General features: G+C 37.6%; 1 protein-coding gene across 1 annotated transcript; it reads left to right on the top strand.

Moving 5' to 3' along the window:
- The first annotated feature begins 1,793 nt into the window (after nt 1-1,793).
- On the top strand, nt 1,794-22,197 carry LOC140233911 (adhesion G-protein coupled receptor G6-like). The gene is made up of 8 exons (XM_072313998.1): nt 1,794-2,055; nt 11,189-11,325; nt 12,234-12,635; nt 13,343-13,513; nt 19,368-19,498; nt 20,313-20,602; nt 21,090-21,156; nt 21,714-22,197. Exons 1-8 carry the CDS (start codon nt 1,794-1,796, stop codon nt 22,195-22,197), a joined length of 1,944 nt encoding a protein of 647 aa, XP_072170099.1.
- Nucleotides 22,198-23,543: the final 1,346 nt, after the last annotated feature.

The raw sequence follows: 23,543 nt of genomic DNA, 5'->3' as shown, positions 1-23,543 counted from the left end.
AGGGGGTGACTGCACAAATTATCGCCTCTCTATAATCTGTTGCCGTGAGACAAATTATGCCCCCCCCCCCCCAAGCATTTCCCAATTGTTTACCTCATTGTTGATGACATTTTGTGCAGGTAAAATGAAACGTAGCTGCACAAATTGTCGTCGGTCGTTCTCTTCAAGCTGCAGAAGACAATGCTAAGATGCACTGCCTGTGTAATGCTTGCGTGGGGTCGGCGTGACTGGTAAAGGTGAAGTGTATGTGTGTGTGGGGGGGGGGGCTGCATGGTATGTGTTGTGTATGGTATGTAGGCGCGTACATTTGACGTGAGTATGCTTGTGCAAATAGCTGTGTCTGTTTGGAGTATAAGTTGGGAATATCATTGTGTGCTTGTGTGGTTGTATAGTGGTAGTGGTTTATTTGTTTGTGTGTGTATGTGTGCCTGTGTGCTTACGTCTGTCTGTGTGTGCGCTTTTCTTTTTTGGATGTTTGTGCGCGTGTGTGTTTGTATGTGTTTTGTGAGTATGTGTGTATGGTGTGTGTGTGTGTGTGTGTGTGTATGTGTTATGAGTATGTGGTCTTTCTGTACGGGTGTATGTGTGGTTTGTATGTGTGCCTGTTTGGTTGAGTCTGTGTGTTGGTGATGGTGGTCGTCTCTCTCTCTCTCTCTCTCTCTCTCTTATATCATTATGTATTCATATGTGTTCGTGTGTGTGTATGTATGCGTGAATGCATGCGTGCATGTACGTGACTATGTATTGATATATGTCAATTCTTTGTGTGTATGTGTGTGCGTCTTTTTGTTTGTGTTTATTTTTTTTTTCGAGCCCATTGGAGGTGAGGGAGAGAGGGGTCACCTGCGACATAAGTCCGTCCGTCGACCGTCCGTCCGTCGTCTGTCCGTAACGCTATAGAAACTTGAATAACTCTGCACGTACCCAGGTCTTCAATCACAATCAAATTTGGACGGTAGAGCGGTTATACAAAGTTTCACATTTTACCAAACATCGAGGTCACCTCAAGATCAAAGGTCATAGGCAGGGATCAATGTTGTTATGGGGCGTTTCTAACATGACTCATAACATCACACACACACACAGTTTCAAGTTTCAAGTTTCAAGTTTATTTATTCATTTGTCTTTCTTCCAACAATAGGCAATATAACAATAACATAACAATAACATTGACACTTTCTTTCAAGAATATGTAGGAACAGCAACAACTAATACTAAAATTTTTGCAAATACATAAGTATATGATTACATACCAGAAATGATAAAGAAAGGGTAACAGACTCACACACACACACACACACACACCCATTTCCCTTACACTCACAAATCACCAACCCACTCCACACACATACATACACACACACACACACACACACACACATTCACACCCGTCCCTCAAACCCACACCCCGATACTCTTCACGCGCACCCAACACACACACACACCCACACACCCACACACACACACACACACACACACACAGACCCTCAATTATCATGTGCGTACGCAAATACACACTGGTCTTCCTCGCGTGACTTTTTACATGGCTTGTTCGGAATTTGTCGCCGGTTTCAGGGGGCGGCAAACTGTGCAGGGGCGACAGTTTGTGCCGCAACAAATGATATTACCCCCTTAAATGTGCTTTGAGGGCAGGCGATAATTTGTGCTGTCAACCCCCTGCACAAATTATCGCCAGGCGACAAACTGTGCACGGGCGACAATCTTTGCCGTCAGCTCACTGCAAAATTTTTTCGTCCGTTTCAGGGGAGGACAATTTGTGCAGGGGTGACACTATGTGCCGCAACAGGTGCTATCCAAAGAAGTGTTTGTCACCAAGAATAAGTCAGACTGAGTCCAGTATGACGGTGACCTGGTGCTCGGAATGGTGCTTGTCAAAAGGCTACTACTACGCAGGTTTACACGACGGCGAAGAGTGCCAGTGCGGCTGCTCCATCCTCTGCGAAGAAGTCGACGCTGAGACATGGTGCGCGGTGCCTTGTTCAGGCAACCCGTTTGAATTCTGCGGCGGACACCAGGCCTTGAATATATTCGCAGGTATCTTTCCCCAGCAGAGAGTTTCTGCAATGTTTCGACAGAATTATAGGCTACAAATCAACAAATTTCAAACAGGATGTACTATGTAGAGATGAGAAAGGTTCTCTGAAATTCGTGATTTTACCAAGGACAGCACAATGTGAACATGTAGTAGGCCTAAAAAAAGAGATGATCATTAACTTTTATCATAAACCGTTAAGATTTAACAAATGAACCATTCGGTGTGATTTGCGACAACCTTTCTTACAAGCTCTTTCTAACAAGCCCTTCGGCTTGCGCTTCCTACAAATACGTCATTCAAATGCCATCAAAAGTTCGAACATTGTTGAATGGCTTACCATAAAAGGCAGCGAACCACAATAGTAACGGAAAATGACAAAATGAATCAAGATGTGATAAGTAAAGCTAACTCTTATAAGGTACTAGGAGCGCAGTCAATTCGTGTCACAAAATTGATTGTAAATCTCTCTTGAATTAAACTAAGATGGAATATTTTCTACCTCATTATTTCTTGAAGCTCCCGTACGAAGTTGTTTTTCTCAAGTTTCAGCTTCAAAGAAGGGGTAGAAGGGGTACTAAAATGTGAAATGAACGCCTAAAGAACATAGCAAATAGTAATGGAAGTAAACTTTAATGCAGCGTTTTTCATTTGCTCCCACGAAGTCAAGTTTTCTCAAGTTTCGGGTACAAAGAAGAGCTACGAAATGTGAAACCAAGTTTCAATTAAAAATAAAGGAAAAATCAATGGGAAACGGGAACTTAATATCTCGAAGCGATATCAAATTGATGTGACGGTGCATCACAAAACAAAGAAAAAGTTGCATCCCTTGATTTTACGTGACGACCCAAAAAGGTGAAATGGTTCAACTGAGTCAATCTTGAGTTTTTCCTTTTTTTTTTTTTTGAAAGGGCTATCCTTCTTCTACATTATTCTTTAGTTTGGGATCTTAACATGAATGGGAAAGTGTGTTTTCAAAACACTCTTTTCAGCATATTTTCTACAACCCTTTTTGGGGGGAGAATAAAATGATCAGGTATGTCTTAAAGGCCGCTTTTCATTTCTTGAAATCCTTTGCGCACTCTTCACTTTTAAGTCTAATAACTTTTGAAAGGATAACGCTACTGCTTTGAAAGTTAATCAATCAGGAATAGAATGTGACAACGTTCATGCTCAATTTCAGCTTAATCTGATAAGCTCTTCATTGTTGTTGCTCCGGCGGTTTACATCCAGTGTTTTGTCCCTTTCATGGCGCAGGTAGCACGGCTCAGTATTAAGATTAAGCGCTTGAATAGATCCTGTACTTTAGAGCATCTTTTCTCAGTTTAATCTTTTCCAGAGTGTGTGCTTTCTTTCCAGTATTTAGGTAGTTTAGGGGAGTCCATTTGAATAGAGTTATACATCACTTTAAAGATTAGAGTCTGCTCTTTCAGAATCTGCCCTTAACTAAAAGTCCATGTCTGGCGACTTTTTGTTGGTTTTGTGATGCAGGGTCACATATGCTGTCAAATCTTTAAGCTCCTATCAAAGAAGAGCTAAGGAATGAATGAAATCGATGACTAGATTAAAAGCGATTAATAGAAATTATATATCTCTGTCATTTTCTATTAATCATTCTCCAAGTATTATCATATCAGTATGCCGCGGTATTCAAGTGTATCAATATCATAAGTCATAAGTATCAATAACATAAGTCTTAGATGGGAACCGATTTTCTCTCAATATGTGATCTTGATCTTAAATGCAATGATGTCGAGTACTTCGGTTAGAAGTACACTGGACATCACACTTCATCCAGTCTCGGCTCCAAATGGGAACGATAAAGACAAAATGGAAACCAGTGTTTCAGAGAGATAACGAAATTGCCACTTACTGATGCCTAGATTAAAAGCGATGAATAGAAATGATATATCTCTTTAATTTTCTATCCCACAAGTATTATCATATCAGTATGCCGCGGTATTCTAGAGCGTATCAGGGCAATTACCCCTCGAGGGCAATTACCCCCCGGTTAAATACTGGTTAGTGGTAAGGTTACAGTAAAGATTAGGGTTAGGGTTAGGTTTAGGGTTAGGAGTTTGGGTTAGGGTTAGGATTAGGTTCAGGATTAGGATTAGGATTAGGGCCAGGGGAAGGGTGCGGGGTAATTGCCCAGGGGGTAATTGCCCTAGACCCATTCTAGAGTATCAATCTCATAAATTATAGATGGGAATCGATCATTCTTTCACTGTGTGAACCTGATCTTAGATGCACTCTGCCCCCCCCCCCCCCCAAGGAAAAACGCAGTATCTACATCGAGCTCCATTTCTAAACAACCGAGATATTCACCATTTTATATTTGTGCCAAAGCCCCTGGAAAATATACTCTTTTGAAAAATTCCTTCATTGTGGAATTTTAGTCTATCTAGCTACCAATTTTCCTGGAAAATATCATTTCGTGTTTTTGTTTTGTTTTTCAGTTATTGATGAAAATGTAGATACTTTGGGGAAACCCCACGCAATTGACTGATTTCCCCAAGGAAAAACGCAGTATCTACAATGGAACGAATTTCCCCAAGGAAAAACGCAGTATCTACAGCGGAATGACTAGGATTAATCATCTGCCATAATTATGTATGCATGTATACATCATTGTTCAAGCATTCTCTGGCCCTGGGGGATGCATCCTCCATCCCCCTCCCCCCATTTATGCCCTGATTACAGAGCAGGCTTCATAAGATTGTTAAATAACAGATCGTTCTTGGAACGTTTTGCTTAAAAGTGTATCCCATACCGATCTTGCTGTAGGCCTAACGTTACGTCCATACGTGTTTAATATGAAACTTGCCAGGGCTGTAATGTGATGCTACATGGCCTAGCCGCTAACTAGCATCTAGAATACTAGATCTAGATCTGTACAGTCTAGGTTACAGTCTGTCTAGACCAAAATAAATCTAAATCGGATGTCTGGACCTAGATCGATCTAGACTAGGTCTAGTTTTTATATCGTTTATTCTAGGCTGGCTACGTAGCAGGCTACACGAGTCTACCGCCTCAGGCTATACATGCACGATGCTCACAGAAAAAACAAAAATAGCCTAACGTTAGAACTGCAGAAGGTTTAAGCCCTACACGAGCCAGGACTCTTTGATTAGAAAAAAAAAAATACATCTAGAACCGGTCTAGAATGAAGTGACATCCGCTCTTTAGGCCTGTTCCTTCTGGATTGAACCTAAGTTTAACGTCATGTAAATTTGTAATGTAGGCCTAACTTTTTTTACTTGTAAGTTATGTAGCATGCAGCATGGGATCATGCATGCATTTTACGCAACCCAGTCTCACTAGGGTCTAGACACTGTCTAGATCCGATAAGAATTAAAATACAACTTATTCTTAACTGTCTCTATTTTGTCCATTTAGGGCCTACCGTGGGTACCTATTTTTCACATGGACCCTAATCTATTGTCAACTATGTAGACAGTATGGTATGGAGTAGATAATTGAACATTGACACTTCACTAGACTTAGGATTCTAAAAAGTGGTTAAGTTTTAGACTTCTTACTACAGGCCTGCCCTAGAGTAGGCCTAGGCCTATTCAAGTCCAACACTAGATCTTTCTTTAGACTTTCGGAATACGGACCCTGAAAGTTCTGATTAACGTTAAGTCTAACATTAGAAAAGAGACGCAAGACTAAAACGTTACTGTCTAGACAAGTCTACAATCTAGACTGAGATCTAAGGGAGGGTGTAACATGTTACATAACCTGACGTTTATCCGATACAACACAAATAGTCTAGGCCTAGGTTCTAGATCTATTGCCTTTCGACGAAACTTTCGGATTCGGAGCCTGAGGAATTTTGACAAGGGTCTAGGCATAACAAAGTTACTTCACAACAAGTTAATATTGAAATAGTACGGATAATGTTAATCATTGAGGTAGAATATGAAAGAATAAAGCTGATCGTTTATCACACGAAGCGAAGTAAACACAAATGTATGCATTTGTGTTTACCTCGCTTCGTGTGACAAACATGCATTTGTGTTTACTTCGCTTCGTGTGACAAACAATCAGCTTTATTCTTTCAATATTGAAATAGTTTTGAATAACTTAGTCATTATCTGCAGATAAATTTTTCTTGAGGGCTAGGCTCACGAGTAATTTTCCCCACGACAACATTTTGTTTTATTCCAAGTACACACTCCCACTGTATGCTGACTAGCCGGGCCCTGTGCTGACTGCTGCACAGCATCAGTGCAGCCAGCTAGCTGCAAGCTGTCAGTGTTGTGTTGTATTGTTTAATGTGCACTCGGTTAGTCTTAATCACACACTGTGTCTTATATTAGGATCACGATCTCATCAAAATATTTACTAATCAGTATTGTTTCGGTTAGATATTTTGAACATTATGTCTTATTATTGAGCAAGTATATCTAAAGAAAGCAATTTACGTTCAAATTACAGAACAACCGGCAAAGTATTCACATATATAAATAACAGTGTCTGGTAATTAAGACTAGCTTTGTAGATACTGCGTTTTTCCTTGGGGAAATATTCATCATGTAGATACTGCGTTTTTCCTTGGGGAAAGTGCAAGTTAAGTGTAGATACTGCGTTTGGCAGTTACGGAAAAGTGGCTTTCTAAACATTTTTTTCAAAAATCTGAATATGTCATATGAAGAAGGATTGCCCACTGACTATATTTATGCAAAAAAGTGAAAATCGCCAAAAATGTTAGATACTGCGTTTTTCCTTGGGGGGGCAGCACTTATGTCGAGTACTTCTGTTAGAAGTACCCTGGTCATCACACTTCATCCAGTCTCAGCTCCAAAGAAGAACGATAAAGACAAAGAGGAGACCAGTGTTTCAGAGAGATCACGACATTGCCACTTAGTGAAAAAAAATGTAAATGCATACTAAGCTTGCAATAATGCAAAGCTCATCTTTCAGTAGATCGTGTGCAATGGAACTGTCTCATATTTTAGCTCCCAAGAATAGCAACAGAATAAAGCAAGGCAAAAAAATAAATAAATAAAAGAAACATGATATGTAGGTATGCTTTAAAGGTGAATAGAAATACAGCTGTCTTTTGTTTTATGCTACTTTTACAAAAGGATTCGGCCATAACTTGAATTTAAGGCCGTTCTGAAAACATACTTATATACATAAATGTTTTCATTTAGCTACAGTAGCTACCTGTCTTTTTATTTTATTTTCATCCTTAAGCACATACAGCCGTGCACCTCAAAACGAACATAAAGTCGCACACACTGATTTTGCGTGAGGACTGAAAATAAGTGAAATGGGTCAACCTAGCCGAACTTGACTTTTTCATATTTTCTGAAAGAGCGGGTCTTCTTTTACATTATGCTAAAATTTGGTATCATAAAACGGGCAGGAAAGTGTGTGTTTTTTTTTAGCAGTTTATCTCGAACATTTTTGGTAGAATTGTGTGATTAGGTGTGTCTTTAGAATCCCTTTTTCATTTCTGAAAGACCTTGTCCACACTCTTCATTTTCAACTCTAATAACTTTTGAAAGGATAGTGCTACTGCTTTGAAAATTGGCACTAATTATGGACAGAATGTGCTAATGAGGCATGATTAATTTCAGTTTAATATGATAATCCCTTCATTGTTGTTACTCTGGTGGTTCACTTCCTGTTTTTTGTCCCATTCATCGCACAGCCAGCACGGTTTGGTAAAGATTAAGCGCTTGAATAGACACTGTACTTCAGAGCCTCTTTTCTCAGTTCACACTTTTCCTGAGTTTGTGCTTTCTTTCCAATATTTAGATAGGTTAGGAGAGTCCATTTGATTTGAGTTATACATCATAAATTTTTTAAAGCTTAAAGTCTGCTCTTTAAGAATATGGTCTTAACTAAAAATTCATGTCAGGCGACTTTTTGTTTGTTTTGAGGTGCAGGGTCACATATATTGTAATCATATCATCATTTCATTATCTCTCCCAAGTTCTCTCATATTTACCATAATCAAATTAATGAACCAACAAAAAAAAAATGCAAAATTAATGGTCCTTTGTTAATGTTATCGTTTTAAAGAGGAGCGGAGGGTTTTGCTATGAAAGAGTTACATGATAGACTGTTCGAATTTCTGGAAGCAATCAGTTCTGTCTTGAACTAGTGCACCTCTACTAGTCAAAACAAAACAAAACAAAAAGCTATTACCTACTGAATTGTCCCTACGCCTGAATGGGCCATTGTTTCCTTATTAGAATTTGCCCTGAGCTTAATAGAGGTCTAAGGGCCTTCATCATTTGAACTATTTTTATTATTTGTAAATGTGTCATTAAACCGAAAAAAAGGGTCAGGACTAAGTTTGACCGGTTACCTTGTTTAATCAGCTTCTGTACCGTTTACCATTGGGAGCAGTGGTGAAAAAAAAAGAAAAGAAAATAATATGTTCAAGTTATCACATTTAATGCATATGTGAGGTCAGTTTTATCCCAAATCTTACTATCGTATAAGAATTTTGCAATAAAGACTAAAATAATTAACAATAACTGTAGGTCGTTTATTCTAGAAACAACATTGTATCTATAATTCCACTGATTAACATGTTTTCATTGATCGTTTCTATCCCTATCTCGCATTTTATTACAATTTTCAAACACTGAAGTTTGGTTTTTGTTTCACCTGCAAGTGGTCAATAGTGCCCTTAACTTCGTCAGCCAATGGGGAAAAAATGAAATGACAGTCATACATTTAAAAGGAATCAATCTCATTCATAGCCTAACGAATATTTCAAGACTAAAACTTTATTAGGTGAATCCCGATTGTTTTCTTTTGTTTTATCTGTCTTCCTAGCAAAATGTTGACCTTCCTAACTGATCATGTGCTGTTATTGTTGTTTTTTTAATCTCAAAATGACCGCGCTGATTGTGATAATGATCTGCTGTTTTGTATTTTGTTTTATTTCATCACTTTCGCAGTCTCTCCTGAAATGACTCCAGCTACAATAAACATTCCATCAGGTATTTCCTCGATCATCGAGGCTATTTCCTCAAGCTTATGGTTTTGAGCACATTATCCACTTATTAGAGTTATTTTTTTTTTTCAAAATGTTTACTTTTTCAATTTTAAATGATCCTTTTGAGTAGATAATTCAATTTATTGTAACGCAGTGTAATTAGTTGCGGATTAATACATCAGTAAAAGGCTCAGGAATTGGATTCCATCATTTCATTAGTTTATCATTTTTTCCCTTTTACACCTTGGCAATATATGTATAAATCATCAAATATGTAACAAGAATTTTGGCATAATTTTGGACTTTGTGTATATGCGCATAATCGCTACATGTAATACGTATGCCGTGTGTCTTTATCTCATTTAAAATATTTCTGTTGTTGTTTTCTTTAAACTTCGTTGAAACTTAGAAAGACATGTGACTGGTGTTTAGCATAACTGAAAAGTATTGAATTTACGTGTGCATATATAAAACCGAGGAAATAAATTTAACAACAACGCTTTAATCTTCATTCCAGACGAAGAATGCAGGGCCAAGCCGTGCTTATGTCCGGAAACACCACTGTATACCTTTTCACCCGACATGTCCAACAATGAAAAACTCGCAGTTATAATGCAGGTAAGTGGAACGAGGGAAGAATGTCTTTGTGCAGTATGTAGAGTTTTGAGAAGGTTGTGCGCTTGAGTAAGGAGTGAAAACAAAATCTAAAGAGTGTTTTTTTGTTGTTGTTGTTGTTGTTGGAGGATGCTGTAAATCTAAAACGTTGATTAACACAGTCAATGTTGAACAATACCTCACTATGACCCAATTATTAAGCGTATTCTACAAACTACTGTTGCTTCTGTCTCTTTCTCTCTCTCTCTCTCTCTCTTCTCTTTCAATTCATATATATTTTCTGTGTTTGTTTGTTTGTTTGTTTTCTCTCTCTCTTTTTGTTATACAAACGCAACTGGAAAGCGAGTATACATGGATGCCAAGGTATAGTATCCAACCTATAGCACTTTGTTCTCAGCACAAAGGGATCGCCATGAAGAGCCTGTGATCTGCGCGAAACCACGTTGAACTATCAAATTCTTCCAGTCGGTTTCAGTTTTCATACTAGCTTTGTATATGCTGTAAGCCAGTAGTTCGCGTAATATCGAATGGGGAGTGCTGAACGGTTTTTACGTATGGAGTATATCTATTGATGCAGCTTTTGAGAGATATTATATTATGATAATGATTACTTTATTAACGAGACACACGATCTTTAAGGAGACAGTTTATGTGTCCTTCATTCGATTCAATCGCATGCTTTGCTGCTGACGTTGATCATCTACACAATGTCTCCCTAAAAAATGGATCCAGAGTTATATGATATGATATATGACTTACACACAATTTCCCTGTTTTATAATTTCACCCAGACCAACATTACAGCGTATCATTTGTACTACGTTCTCTCAGATGTTATTGAACTCCTGGAAGAGGATGTCTCGTCCCATGGGATTGTTGCAACTGCGCATATCCTAGAAAATGTGGCGGCCCTTCAGTCCCCAACTCCCGAGGTAGTATCAATGGTTAAACAACATTTTTAAACATTCTAACGTAAGTCCATCGAAAGAGCAGAATAAGACCCTTCAGTGACGAATCGCTTTTTGAATAACAAGGGTTTATTTCTTTTCAATAATGATTCAAACATAGTCATATTTTCTGATCATTTTCTTTTAAGTGCAAATTTAATAATAAAATCTCAGATTGATATGATTTGAGATTAATCGATTTGTGATCAAACTCTTTAAGATTGATATATAAATAAGCCCCCTTTTAACGGGAGGTGGATCAGAAAAAGCAAATAAACCATTTCACAGTTACAATCTGAGCATAAGGAAATAAAAGTAACTTGTATTAACTGAGGCATTCTAAACCTTGAGAGTATATGTTGTAAATAACTGTCAATGAACCACGTGCATTTTTGTACATTTTGACGTGCAGTCTTTTCTGCTAAAGTAACGAAAGATTTTCTTGCAGCACTTACTTGTAAATTACTACTTTCTGTTTGTCCTTTGTTTCAGTCTGTATGTTACATTTCCGCATATATATATATATATATATATATATATATATATTATCGTAGGTGACAGCAGGTGTTGTGAAGATTATTGATAGTCTCATAAACGTCGATAAAGACGAACTCGTGGACGCCCAGGTGGGAAATGGTTCTACCTCCAAAGCAATGAAGGCACTCGAAGACCAGCTTTGCATCGTCAGTTTGGCGAGTGGCGATGGTTCTTTCAAATCCATCATGCCCAATGTAGCGGTTCAGGTTAGTAGCAAAAGTTCTCGTACAACCTCCCACCCTGTCTTAAAAAAGAAAAGAAAATAGTGTCATGTTCTGTCTTCTTCTTATTCAAGAGGGTAATACAGGTAAATAAGTCCAGCTGGGAGCCCCATCAATGTGTTTCTTCATTACATTATGACACTATTTAATGTATTATTTTTCCCCAAATTCCTCACGTTGAGATTCGCATCGGCAAAGAAATTAATTAAGCATAAAGAAGTTCAGAAGTGACAGTTTTGAGTTTCAGATTGATTGTATTTCTGCATTTCTTTTTTTTTCCCACGGAAATCATACACGAAGTAAAAAAAAAAAAAAAAAAAAAAAACATTTGTATCTCACAACAAAATAAAGAAAAATCACTCCTAGTATGATAAAAAGGACAATCTTTAAAGTTTAGACCTAAGGCTTGGAGATCAAACGATCGAGATACGCTCGATTCAAGGTAAAGAGGAAAAATGCAGGCAGGAGTCTGCCATCTTCAGCAAGCGCTTGATCGTTATTGGAGCCTCAAAAATAAAAGGAGAAGTATCACATATACAAAAATGGGCAATTTGACATTTAACTGCCTTGTGCTAACTTTGTCTAACTCATCAGGATCATCACCGATCCAACCTCTTGGTAAAAAGTAAGAGAAAAAAAAAAACCCGTTAGTGGTTAATAAACTGGACATATGCGATATTCCGTAGGGTCCATGTTCTTTACAGCTCAAGATTTACACACACACACACACACACACACACATTATGTATCAATGTTCATTTCATTAAGTTTTTATACAGTATACACCGATTACAAATCTTTCTTTTAATCTTTGTATGTTGGCCCTTGTTTATTTGTATGTCAATTATTCCTTCTGCATTCTTTCTTTACTCAATCTCCGTACGTTTTCTCAGGTGCAGAAAGCTCCTCTTGAGTCGTTGGCTGCTGGAATGAAATTTGTGGCTCTGAGCACCAACAGCAGCACTAAACTCGCCGTCGCCGACATTGTTGTCCTCGAAGACACAAGCCAGGTCAACGAGACCTTGGAATCCGATGTTGAGAACGCCATCAGCATTCGCATCGAACCTCTTGAATCCGCCAATCTGTCGTCGGTTGACTATTCTGCGTCCGATCATTGCCGGGTCGTCTTTTCGGTCATGAAGCCTACAATGTTTGGTGCGTCCAGTCTGGAGGAGGACGAGGAATCTCTTACGGAGTCGGTCATCCCAAACACCCACATTGTTTCAGTCACCATCAAGGATACGTGGGAGAGAAATTTTACTACTCATGTCCGAAGTGTTTTTAAACGACTTCAGGTTGGTTCATCCTTTAAAGTCCCACAAAAGATGATAAATCACCGTCATAATACAATCGTGACAATCTTGCTAATATAGTTTGGACCGTCGTTGGTACCTAAGCTATTAGAGTAAAACTCTTTGGATGCATGGAGAAATCAGTCAGAGTAGGCGATGTCTCGTATCGCAGTATTTATGTTCGAGCTCCTTCAATCTGCAGCATGTTTCACGACTGCAACTCAAGCCAAAACTGACTGTCATAATTTATTATACCAAGTGCTGATACAAAATGGACATTATCTCTAGTCAACTCAGAGGAGTTACTTATGAAGACTATGATGACTAATTGTGGTTGAATGTGGTCTGGTGTGGGGCAGAATGTACGAGGGGGTGATATATTTTATAGATGGATCTCGTCATTGGTAAGAGAAAAGACAGAACTGCTCTTCTCATTAAAAGTGTTGGCCCATAAGAGCTGCCGTACCAAACTTTCAGTATTCGAATTTGCTTGGGACTCTGGGAATAATCCGTATCAAAATGTTCATTTACTATTGTCCTTTATGACTTATATGACGTGCACGCTTTGTCTTTATCACATTATTTTGTGTCAGGAAACGGAAATTCTCCTTACTCTAAGAAAGTCTGAAATAATTCACACTCAATTATCTGTTTATAACTACTTATTTTTTTTCTACTATGTATTTATTGTAATCTATATTACATTACAGGAAAGCGGAAACGGGACAAACAAATCAGACCCAGTGTGTGTCTTCTGGGACTTTCATGCGGCCGATGGACGCGGGAAGTGGTCTGACTTTGGGTGCGAGCTGGTATCGGTCAGTGATGACTCGATACTCATCTGCGAATGCAACCATACCACAAACTTCGCCGTCATCATGGCAAGCTGAATGTTTGCACTAGTCTTCATTAACCCCGTATTTTATTTTCCTCTTTAACCTCTTTCGAGGGACTGATTTCATGCCATACATTTAGAAATTCACCAATATACCGAGAAAACATATAGCAACATAATGAATAAGGGTATTAACAAATAGCTGTAAGCATATCAACACATGATGAAAATAACTGCACACAGATTTTTTCCCCGATTGAATTATTACTTTATCTATGCAGTACACAACAACATGCAGACCATATTAATAAGATTAACCCTAACTGTATGCGCTTTACTTGAAAGATTGGTTTACGTGAGTTATTACCCCCAACGATGAGTTTTACGTTTTGCGGGTTGTTGTTGTTGTTGTTTTTTTTTTTCGTTTCTTTGATTGTTAGTAGTATAACTCGAAGAGATAGTTCTGTATAGACGGATTTAATTGGGTTTGCGTGTGAATGTATTGTGTGTGCTTGGGTTTAAGTATGTTTTGAACCGGACGCTGATACTGATTAGGAATATTTCCATATAAATTGGGAAGTAATGTTTTGCACTGTTTTTTATTTGAATTTTACACTCCTAACTTTACAAAGGAAATCCTACAAAATATGGAAGTAATTAACCATAGAGCCAATGACTGTTGGTTTTTTTTAATTGAATACAAATTGTTATTTTTTAATAAGGGATTAGCCTGCATTTGAGTGTATTTGTTAAACTAGTGAAGTAATACAGATTTCTAGAGTTTCTAGAGTTTGACGAAAGAGAGAGAGTAATGTTTAAAAGAAGAGTAAAAATGTATATTGAACATAAAAACACATGATTTGAAATGAATGTAAAACAATGATTAGCAGGGGTAATACGATCTTGCATAGCGCAACTATACAACTATTTTAACATATTGAACCTAACTCTTCTCGAAAATTTCAAGTATACGCATATCAGGGTTGTATTCACCTGGCAAGTTTAATATTAGAGTTGAGAAATAGAGCTGACAATAGAGAGGACACTGTGTCTTCTTAGGAAAATACAGCGTGATGTCAGATACATTTGAGAGTGTATTTATCGAGGTCAAAACTCCAAACAAAGGTAATATTATAATTGGGGAGATTTATCGACCCCCAAGCTCAAACCCTGCTGAATTTTTAGAGTTATTCTGCGGCCTTATCTCGAACACTTCTGCCCCCCCCCCCCCCCCACGGAAGAAAGCAGTAACTGCATAGCTGCTGAGCTGAGATAAATGCGATTTTGTGTTTTTTGCAGATTCTTTAAAAACACAGAAACATTCAAAAATAATTTTGTGGTATGATTATGCACCATACCTAGTTGTCTAACAATACCTAGGAAAAAAATATGTTTCCATTATTTTTTAAATGTTATTTAGGAAAATGCAGTTACTGCGGTGGCTCACCCTTGTTTCTGGGTAGTTTCCCCACGGAAAAAAGCAGTAACTGCAGACGGCCAGGAGTCTGCTGTTTTCCCCATGGAAAAAAAGCAGTAACTGCACATGTCACATGACCATAGGAGGAGAATTGTTACCACCACCAGGTTATAAAGTTCTTCTACTTTCTGGTTAGTCTAGATCTATAAGATCTAGGACCTAACGCTAGACCTAGACTAGGTCTTGTCGATTGAATGGCATTCTGTGTAAAAATAAGGAAGTCCTACATGTAGGCCTACCCTAATTGAACTTTGAAGTGCCCGGCCTGGCGCCTGACACATGACCCTGGACTAGACAATAAAATATCAAGTCTCTTCGTCTTAGATCCTAGTCGAACTCTGACGTTACACTTAAGCTAGACTACAGATCTATGCCCAATGTTAGTGCTAGACCTAGATCTATTACGTTAGATTAGGCCTTCTGACATTTTTTGTCTATAAACATTAAACAGTTAGATCTGGTACGCGGTAGACCTATAGGGCCTACACCTAATGTTAGACTAACGTTAGTGTATTAATACTAGTGCTCATCTCCCTTCAATATATTTTCAGCTCACCTAGATTTTCTGGTTCTGGCCAAAGCCATGGCTACCATGAATTTTCCTCTGCAATTCATGATAGATTTACAGGCATGCCTGGACCGCAGAAACTGTGTGACAGCATGGTTAGCACTGGCATGATCACTCAGATGTGATGCAGTGTTTAGCTAGTTACTGTATGCTGCAGAATTTACGCGCATGCAGCTAGCTGCACGCGTATTCTACACTCTGAGCGCGCTGAGTCTGCCAGGTTTGCTAGTCTCCAGAAAGAAGCTTTTTCTACAACTTGTCATATGATTCCCTGCGGGCAGAGTCAAGTTACTGGTGAAACAATCTTTTTATATCTACTCCCCTAAATTTTGGAAGAAACTGCTGTTTACATTGTTTAAAAAAAAAATCAGTAGAAAAAATAAATGGTATTAGGGGAAAAAATATACAGGAAGGACTATACAGAGTCTGAATGATTAGACTAAATTGTTAGTTACTGCTTTCTTCCGTGGGCTTTGTTAGTTACTGCTTTCTTCCGTGGGGAAACTTGCAAAGTTGAATCAACTGGATGCAGTTACTGCTTTTTGCAAAAGTGAAAAATTGCATTTTTGGTCACTTTCATTTTTTTTTTTTTTTTTTTGCAAAACTGACCCATTAACATTGGAGAGCATTGGGTAAACTATTCATTTTTGCAAAAAAGTAAACATTCATAAATATGTCAGTTACTGCGTTTTTCCGGGGGGGGGGGGGGCAGACTTATTTTGACAGTAAGACATGTTTTGTCATGGGTGATTTTAATCTCAATCTCCTTAATTACAGTGATAATCCCTTATGCGCAGATTTTCTTAATCTTATGTTGTCGAAATCATTTATTCCCCTTAAAAGGAAACCGACTCGAATAACTGATGATGTATCTACTCTTATTGACAACATTTTTGTAAATGATTCATTTTCTGACATTACATCTGGCATAATAGTTTCTGACGTCACTGATCATTTCCCAATTTACGCCCTTGTGTCCAGTTTTATGACTGCTAATGTTTCTCACACCCACATCCCAGGTATTCGTGTAATGTCTGAATCCAACCTTAATAAACTTAGGGAGAAATTAAATTCAGAGGATTGGTCCACCGTATACAGTCAAAGCGACATTGATTTAGCCTTTGACAATTTTATGAATATTTTGATTGCTGATTATGATTCTCCGAAGACCTCACCATTCTAATTATAAAAAAGTACCACGACAACCATGGGTTACAAAATCTCTTCTCAGGTCCATTAACCGCAAGAATAAATTTTTTCATAAGTATCGTAAAGATCCATCCCCTTTAAATAAATTAAGATATGTTCGTTATCGGAATATATTGACATCCGTAATACGTACAGCCAAGCGAAATTATTTTTTCCCGACAGTTTGTTAAATATAAATCTGATGTGAAGAGTACGTGGAAGGTGATTAATGAGGCGCTCAAACATGAAAATAATACTGATCCTCCTAAATATATTTCAGTGGACGGCCGCCAGATTAACGACCCGGTCAATATGGCGGAATCTTTCAATGATTATTTTGCAACTCTTGGTCCACATCTTGCCAGTAAAATCCCGAAATCATCAACTGAATTCTATAGATACTTAGGTAATAGAAATTCTCAATCAATATTTTTTGAACCTATTGCTGAAGAAGAAATCATAGATATTATTAAGAATTTAAACGATAAAAAAGTTCAGGATATGATTGAATTGCAAATTTTCTTTTAACAAATGTTTTAAACGAAACCATTACTCCTCTTACGTACATTTTCAATCAATCTTATTTAATGGTAAAGTCCCCAATAAGATGAGGGTCGCAAATGTTGTTCCTATCTTTAAGAAGGGACAGAAAGATTTGGTGAATAATTACCGACCAATTTCTTTGTTGACTTCAGTCTCTAAAATTCTTGAAAGGGTGGTTTACACACGATTATTAAAATTTCTCACAAATCATAACATTCTGTCGGATTCTCAGTTTGGTTTTAGAAAACATTACAACACAACCCATGCTTTACTTACTTTTATAGACAAGGTAGCTCATGCTATAGATAGTTTTGAACATACAATTGGAGTTTTTCTTGATTTTCTAAAGCTTTCGACACGATAGATCATGAAATCTTGTTTTATAAATTGTGTCACTATGGAATCCGCGATACCCCCTTAGAATGGTTTAAGAGTTATCTAACAGAAAGAAAGCAATGTGTTAATATCAGTAGCCATGATTCGCAATTAAAGCCTATTTCACGTGGAGTCCCGCAGGGCTCCCTCTTGGGCCCACTTTTATTTATCGTATACATAAACGATCTTCCAAAATCATCGCAAATTTTGTCATTCATTTGTTTCGCCGATGACACAAGCTTGTTTTTTTTTTTTTTTTCACATCGAAACCCTAATGCATTTATAAATATGATGAATACTGAGCTCAGGTCCGTGCAATCCTGGATTTATGCGAACAAATTATCCTTGAACATAGAAAAAACTCATTATATGGTATTTAATTCTTTGAATGTTGTTCCATATGATATCAAAATAAATGATTTATGTTTAAAGCAGGTTAATAACACAAAGTTTATAGGGCTTTGGATTGACCAAGAATTATCCTGGAAAACTTTTGTAAGTAAAATTTTGTCTAGAAATATTGGCATTTTGAATAAACTCAAACATTTCTTTCTTGTTCATATTTTGCAGTGTATATATTCTTGTTTAATATCTCCACACTTCAATTATTGAATTTTGGCGTGGGGAAATGCAATTCACTCATTACTAGATTCTCTTCTCCGTATTCAAAAGCGTGCAATAAGAATCATAAACCACGCCGGATATTTTGCCCATACCAATTGTTTTTTCCATCAAAACAGAATTCTGAAAATTTCAGACTTATTTTCTTATAATCTCGGAATTTGTATGTATAAACTAACAACTAATGAATTACCATCTGTTTTTATCCACTGTTATCCCACTCGCCAGAGTGACGCCTATCACCTTCCCCGTACTCGCACTATTTTTTGCAAAGAAGACAATTATATTTACTGGACCCAGATATTGGAATGATCTCCCTCTAGATATCACTTCTTCCTTATCCTTATTCACCTTCAAACGCAAATTAAAACAGTTACTACTTAGTGGATACACACTACCAAGCCTTTAGCAACCTTTTTATGCTCCCAGTCTTTTGTCCTTGTCCTCAGCACCGAGTTATTCAAGTGATTTCATGGTACCGATACATCTTATAATATAGCATTTTTGTTATTCAAACACTGCGAGATTTGTATGCAGTCTGGTTTGTGCGATATCTATGTGGTTCATTAATTTATTACTCATCGATTTTTTGTACTGGTGTAATTTTAGTAGGTCAAGACAAACAAATCCGTTCTCCGTGTAAAATTATATGCCTATGAACTCGGGAACCTACAGTTTTACAAGCTTTAAAGCTTTTATGTAGGCCCCATCATATTTCTTATACTTACTACCTAGTGATATTTTCATACGATGTGACCATGTACATTTGTGTCAAGTATATTTTCTTTTTCTTTTTCTTCTACAATCAAAAGACATGATTGTATACATTTTGTACTCTTGTTTTGTCAATAATTTTGTAATGTCATCATTGAGAAAATGGAAATATGAAATAAATTTGAACTTGAATTTGATTTGAACTTATTTTGTTTAAGGTCATAATTAAATGCCATGTTAAATAGTATACTGGCATCAAAAAGAACATTGTTATTTATATACTTTGAATAGTTTCCATAAAAAAGTCATTTCTGAGCAGTTTTGTGTTTAGGACATCATTAGCAAAACGAAGACTTTATCATATAATCTCTGGCTGTCAATAATCGTGGAATCTCTTCAACTCTGATTTTTCAGAATTTCCGTAGGAGAGAGAATTCTACTAGAGTATCTAGTGGAATCAAAGTGGACAGGGTGTTAAGTTACATCGGATGTGGTCTCTCTGTAACAAGCCTGGTTTTGACTATGATCATCTATGGTTTTTCCCCGTAAGTTTAATGCTTTCAACAACAACAACAACAACAACAACAACAACAAAAAAGAGTTCGAAGTTCCTGTTTCTATCAATATCTCCACCCCCCCCCCTCCCCCCATTACACATCACAATGGTTTTCCCAGTGTTTATCGATTGGCAGCGATTCACATTATAACTTTCGCATTGTAGTGTGTTTGGCATATATATGGCAATCCTCGTCTATGTTATCCTCGTCTATAAATCACATAACAAGCCACCACATCAGGCATATGAATTGTCACTGTTTTCAACAGATCAACATAATCATCATGATTTTGTGCAATAGTGAAGTAAGTCTCTCTTCTTTTGTTTTCATGAATAAACACGACTGATAAACTTAGGGCAACACGTATTTGTGACGTCGATTCAGTCGAGTCATAGAAGCAAATTTAGTTAAAATAGGGGGCCTACAGTTGTTTCAGAGATCACCTCTGCAACAGTTTCTGGCCATAGCTCCCCGTTTATCTTTCCATTTGCTAGGAGTGAATGACGTAATTCTATTTTCTTATCTGAAATCATAATACTAATTATTCTACAGAGTATCTAACATTAGAGGACGAAAGTGTAGAATCATGATGTGTGACGTATACCATGGAGTAGAGATTGATCTACTACTGTTTCAGTTTCTCGCTTTAGTTGTAAATTATAAAGGTTGTTTGATTTGTATTATGATAGCGTATTGTTACGTCCGTTTTGAAAACAAAAAGAAAATAATAATCAATAACAAAAAACATATCATTATGTAATCCTATACAAGCTCCGTTTTGCGCTTTGTACTTATTTATTAGAAAACTGCGACAAAAACAGCCAAACCAGATTTTGCTGAGTATTTCCGCTTCACTCCTCTTTCTCTACCTTACGTTCTTCGTCGTCACGACCCTGTACGAGATCGAATACGAGGTCGACCAGGTCACCTCGTTCTGGCCGTGCATTTTGGCGGCAGCGCTGCTTCACTACTTTGTCCTAACCAGCCTGACCTGGATGGGCGTTGAGGGCGTCAATATGTACCTCCTCTTCGTACGTGTGATCAATTTCGAAATTCCTCGTTTCATGATGAAAGCATCTCTGATTGCTTGGGGTATGTCATACTTGCATTATCAAATCCTCTCTCTCTCTCCATCTTCTCTCTCTGTCTCTCATTTTCTTTACGTCTCTCCCCTTCTCTCCTTTCCTGTCTAGACGTTGTGTATTGTATTTCTGTATGTTTGTGTGTTGAACACAAGTTTCTATCAAAGTATCTTTTAACTTCGTTTTTCAGTCTCTTTGCTGGTTCTCCAAAGCACAAACTATAACTGAGAATTCTCATATAGATTCGATCCGCCTTTTTTCGTATTTCTTTCTCTAAAGATATCATACGAACTCATAAAAACAAGAAGAAAACGATCCACCCATGGACAGATAAATACATGGCAAGGGTGACCGAACGAACAATGTATATAATCTGTGTATGTGAGTTATTACTATCATTATCATTGTTTGGCAAGGGGGTTGCACGAGGTTGTTATTGGGAAAGGGAAAATACAAAGAACAACTAGATGCATGTATGTTCATTTTTTCGCCCACAGGAATTCCAGCTTTGGTGGTAATCACTACTGGCGCCGTTGCCCGACGCGACTATGTGGCTAATGACGTGTGAGTGTCTTTTATGTTCTCCCTACTTACAGGTGAAACAAACTTTTGCAATGAAACAAACAAACAAAAAAGTGACCCCTGGCTTAGCGAAAGGGGAGTCAGTTGGTATAGTTTTAGATTAATGAATGATACGTGGACAAAAGAATATGAGCATCCTATATGTCTATTACTATGTCTATATGATTAGTTTCAGTCTTACCAAATGAAACAATCAAAATGTTCCAATAGCGTTTTGCGGTCACATGATCACATTATTGACAATACTTTCTTCTTACACCATATTCCAAGATAACTGAACATTTTTAGTTGTTAAGATAATTCAGTTTTAGACCTTTCCTTTTTGATAAAGAAACTAGAACATCCTGCTAATAATCATAACAACCTATTCATGATTGAGCAAAAAAAAAATAATAATAACTGAATAATCGTTCGTCTTTAATGGAAAACAGAAAAAGATATATCAAGCATAGTCTTCTTATTGTCCTGATTAATTGCTGGGTTTTTTTTTTTTTTTTTTTTTTTTTTTTTTTTTTTGTTCTCCTTCTTGTTTATGACAGATGTGTGTTGAACAAGAGGTACATGATTGCCGCTTTGCTGGTTCCGGTCGGCATTATCATGCTCATGAATCTCGTTATATTCATCATTGTCATCGTGCGCCTTAGTCAAACCATGGCAGCGAAAACAGCCAACCAAGAGAAAGCCTTACGCGAGCAGGTCCGGCGGGTCCAAAACGCCGTTTGTCTCTTCCTACTCATGGGCCTGACCTGGTCCTTCGGATTTCTCCTTCTCATCGAGGCTTTCAACCGCGTCTTCCAAATCATCTTCATCACCCTCAATTCCTTCCAGGGATTCTTGATTTTCCTCCTCTACTGTCTTCGTCAACCTACGGTCAGGGAAACGTTGGGGGCGTGTTGCATTTGCTGGTCTCGCAGATTTTCCCCGTCGGCCAGAAGCCAGGGACGCACCGGCGAATGGGGCCATTCACAAGGCAACGTCACGCGGGATACGAGCACACTGGGCATGTCTTCTCACCGTGACTAGGCAACAGTTGAAAGCGCATGAAATATCTTTCCAGTCAGCAAGACAGCTATTATACGTGAACATGGTGAGGGAAAAGACAAATGTTCACCTTCCTTGGAATCGACGGGTAGAGATGTACAAAATAAAGGAATGGATAATTGGGTTGTTTCTCTTTTAGTCTTTTTGAACTGATTATGGGATTTTGTGTTCAGGAATTTGTGTGTGCATTCAAAAGAGAGACTTTAAGCTTCATTAGGGGTATAATACGTTATTTAAAATTGTTCATAAATTCTCCACTCGCTTACACTGGTCGTTTCATTTTTTTTTTTTAATCTTTTAAGCGGGTACCCTCTGTATGGCTTTTACATGATTATATTTGATTTCCTAATGTAAATATTGTTGTCGAAAGTTTACACTTTACAGTGAATATATGCAAGATTATTACAATATGTCATATATATCTTATCGTCACTTCTAAAATGTAAACATAATATTACATCCATTACATGCCAAGGGCGACGTGAAAGAGAAAGTCCTGGTCGGGGGATTGGGGACAATGAGAAAAGGACACTGCAACTCCATGCACAGTGGACAATAAACGTGATAATTTATGTCTCTGTGCACTAGTTGAATTTCTTTTTTCTTATTCACTATCACTTTTCGTACGAGTGTCACTCTTTGTCACTACTTGAAATATGCATGTCATTATAAAGGAGTATACTAATGGTATCGAAAGTCTCCAATGATTAATCCGCGGAGTCGAGCCAGCACTCATGTTTAATGTCCTGATTGATTCACAGTGTTGATCTGGATAGCATGGTAATGTTCATAGAATATTATCTACTGAGGCAAAAGTCACTAGAATGCTTACTATGTAGTGATAGAGTAGAATGCAGGTCCTTCGTACCGGGGCAGGGATAAGCTGTAATGACGTCGTAATACGTATGTTGCTCATAGAAATGGTAGACAGATGTACAATATGTATATTCACTACACGTGTAATTATATAATGAGGAACCAAAATGTCAATTTAATAAAGCAAATCTAATAAAGCATGGAATAATTATAACCCGATATTCAGAAGAAAAAAAAAAAGTATCCCAACTTGTATGTCTTCTAAGAAAATGATTTAAAAAAAAATGGTGTCATTCTCACTTGTATAGCCGCACACTACCCCATTTGCGTATCATCTTTCTCTAATACAAGTGTTAATCATAGCAAATCTTCTTCTGATGTTGCGTGCCGATTTTATGCATTCAACCGGTTCTCCTGAAGTCTTCTGCGCCAAAAACCTAGGCAGTGAAATTCTGACTTGTCAAATTCATGGCGAATCATAAGATAAAATAGCAGATTGCGCGCTTCAGTGA

This window comes from Diadema setosum, chromosome 10, assembly GCF_964275005.1.
Source record: "Diadema setosum chromosome 10, eeDiaSeto1, whole genome shotgun sequence".
Taxonomy (NCBI): domain Eukaryota; kingdom Metazoa; phylum Echinodermata; class Echinoidea; order Diadematoida; family Diadematidae; genus Diadema; species Diadema setosum.
This window is presented reverse-complemented; position numbering and strand designations above follow the sequence as displayed.

What these genes read in the sequence shown, in the direction of transcription:
- LOC140233911 (XM_072313998.1), top strand. Translation starts at nt 1,794, where the DNA reads ATGTGCCGCAACAGGTGCTATCCAAAGAAGTGTTTGTCACCAAGAATA. An exon ending in GTGTTTTTAAACGACTTCAG is followed by an intron (nt 12,636 to 13,342) that starts GTTGGTTCATCC and finishes ATTACATTACAG; the next exon opens with GAAAGCGGAAACGGGACAAA. An exon ending in GACTATGTGGCTAATGACGT is followed by an intron (nt 21,157 to 21,713) that starts GTGAGTGTCTTT and finishes TGTTTATGACAG; the next exon opens with ATGTGTGTTGAACAAGAGGT.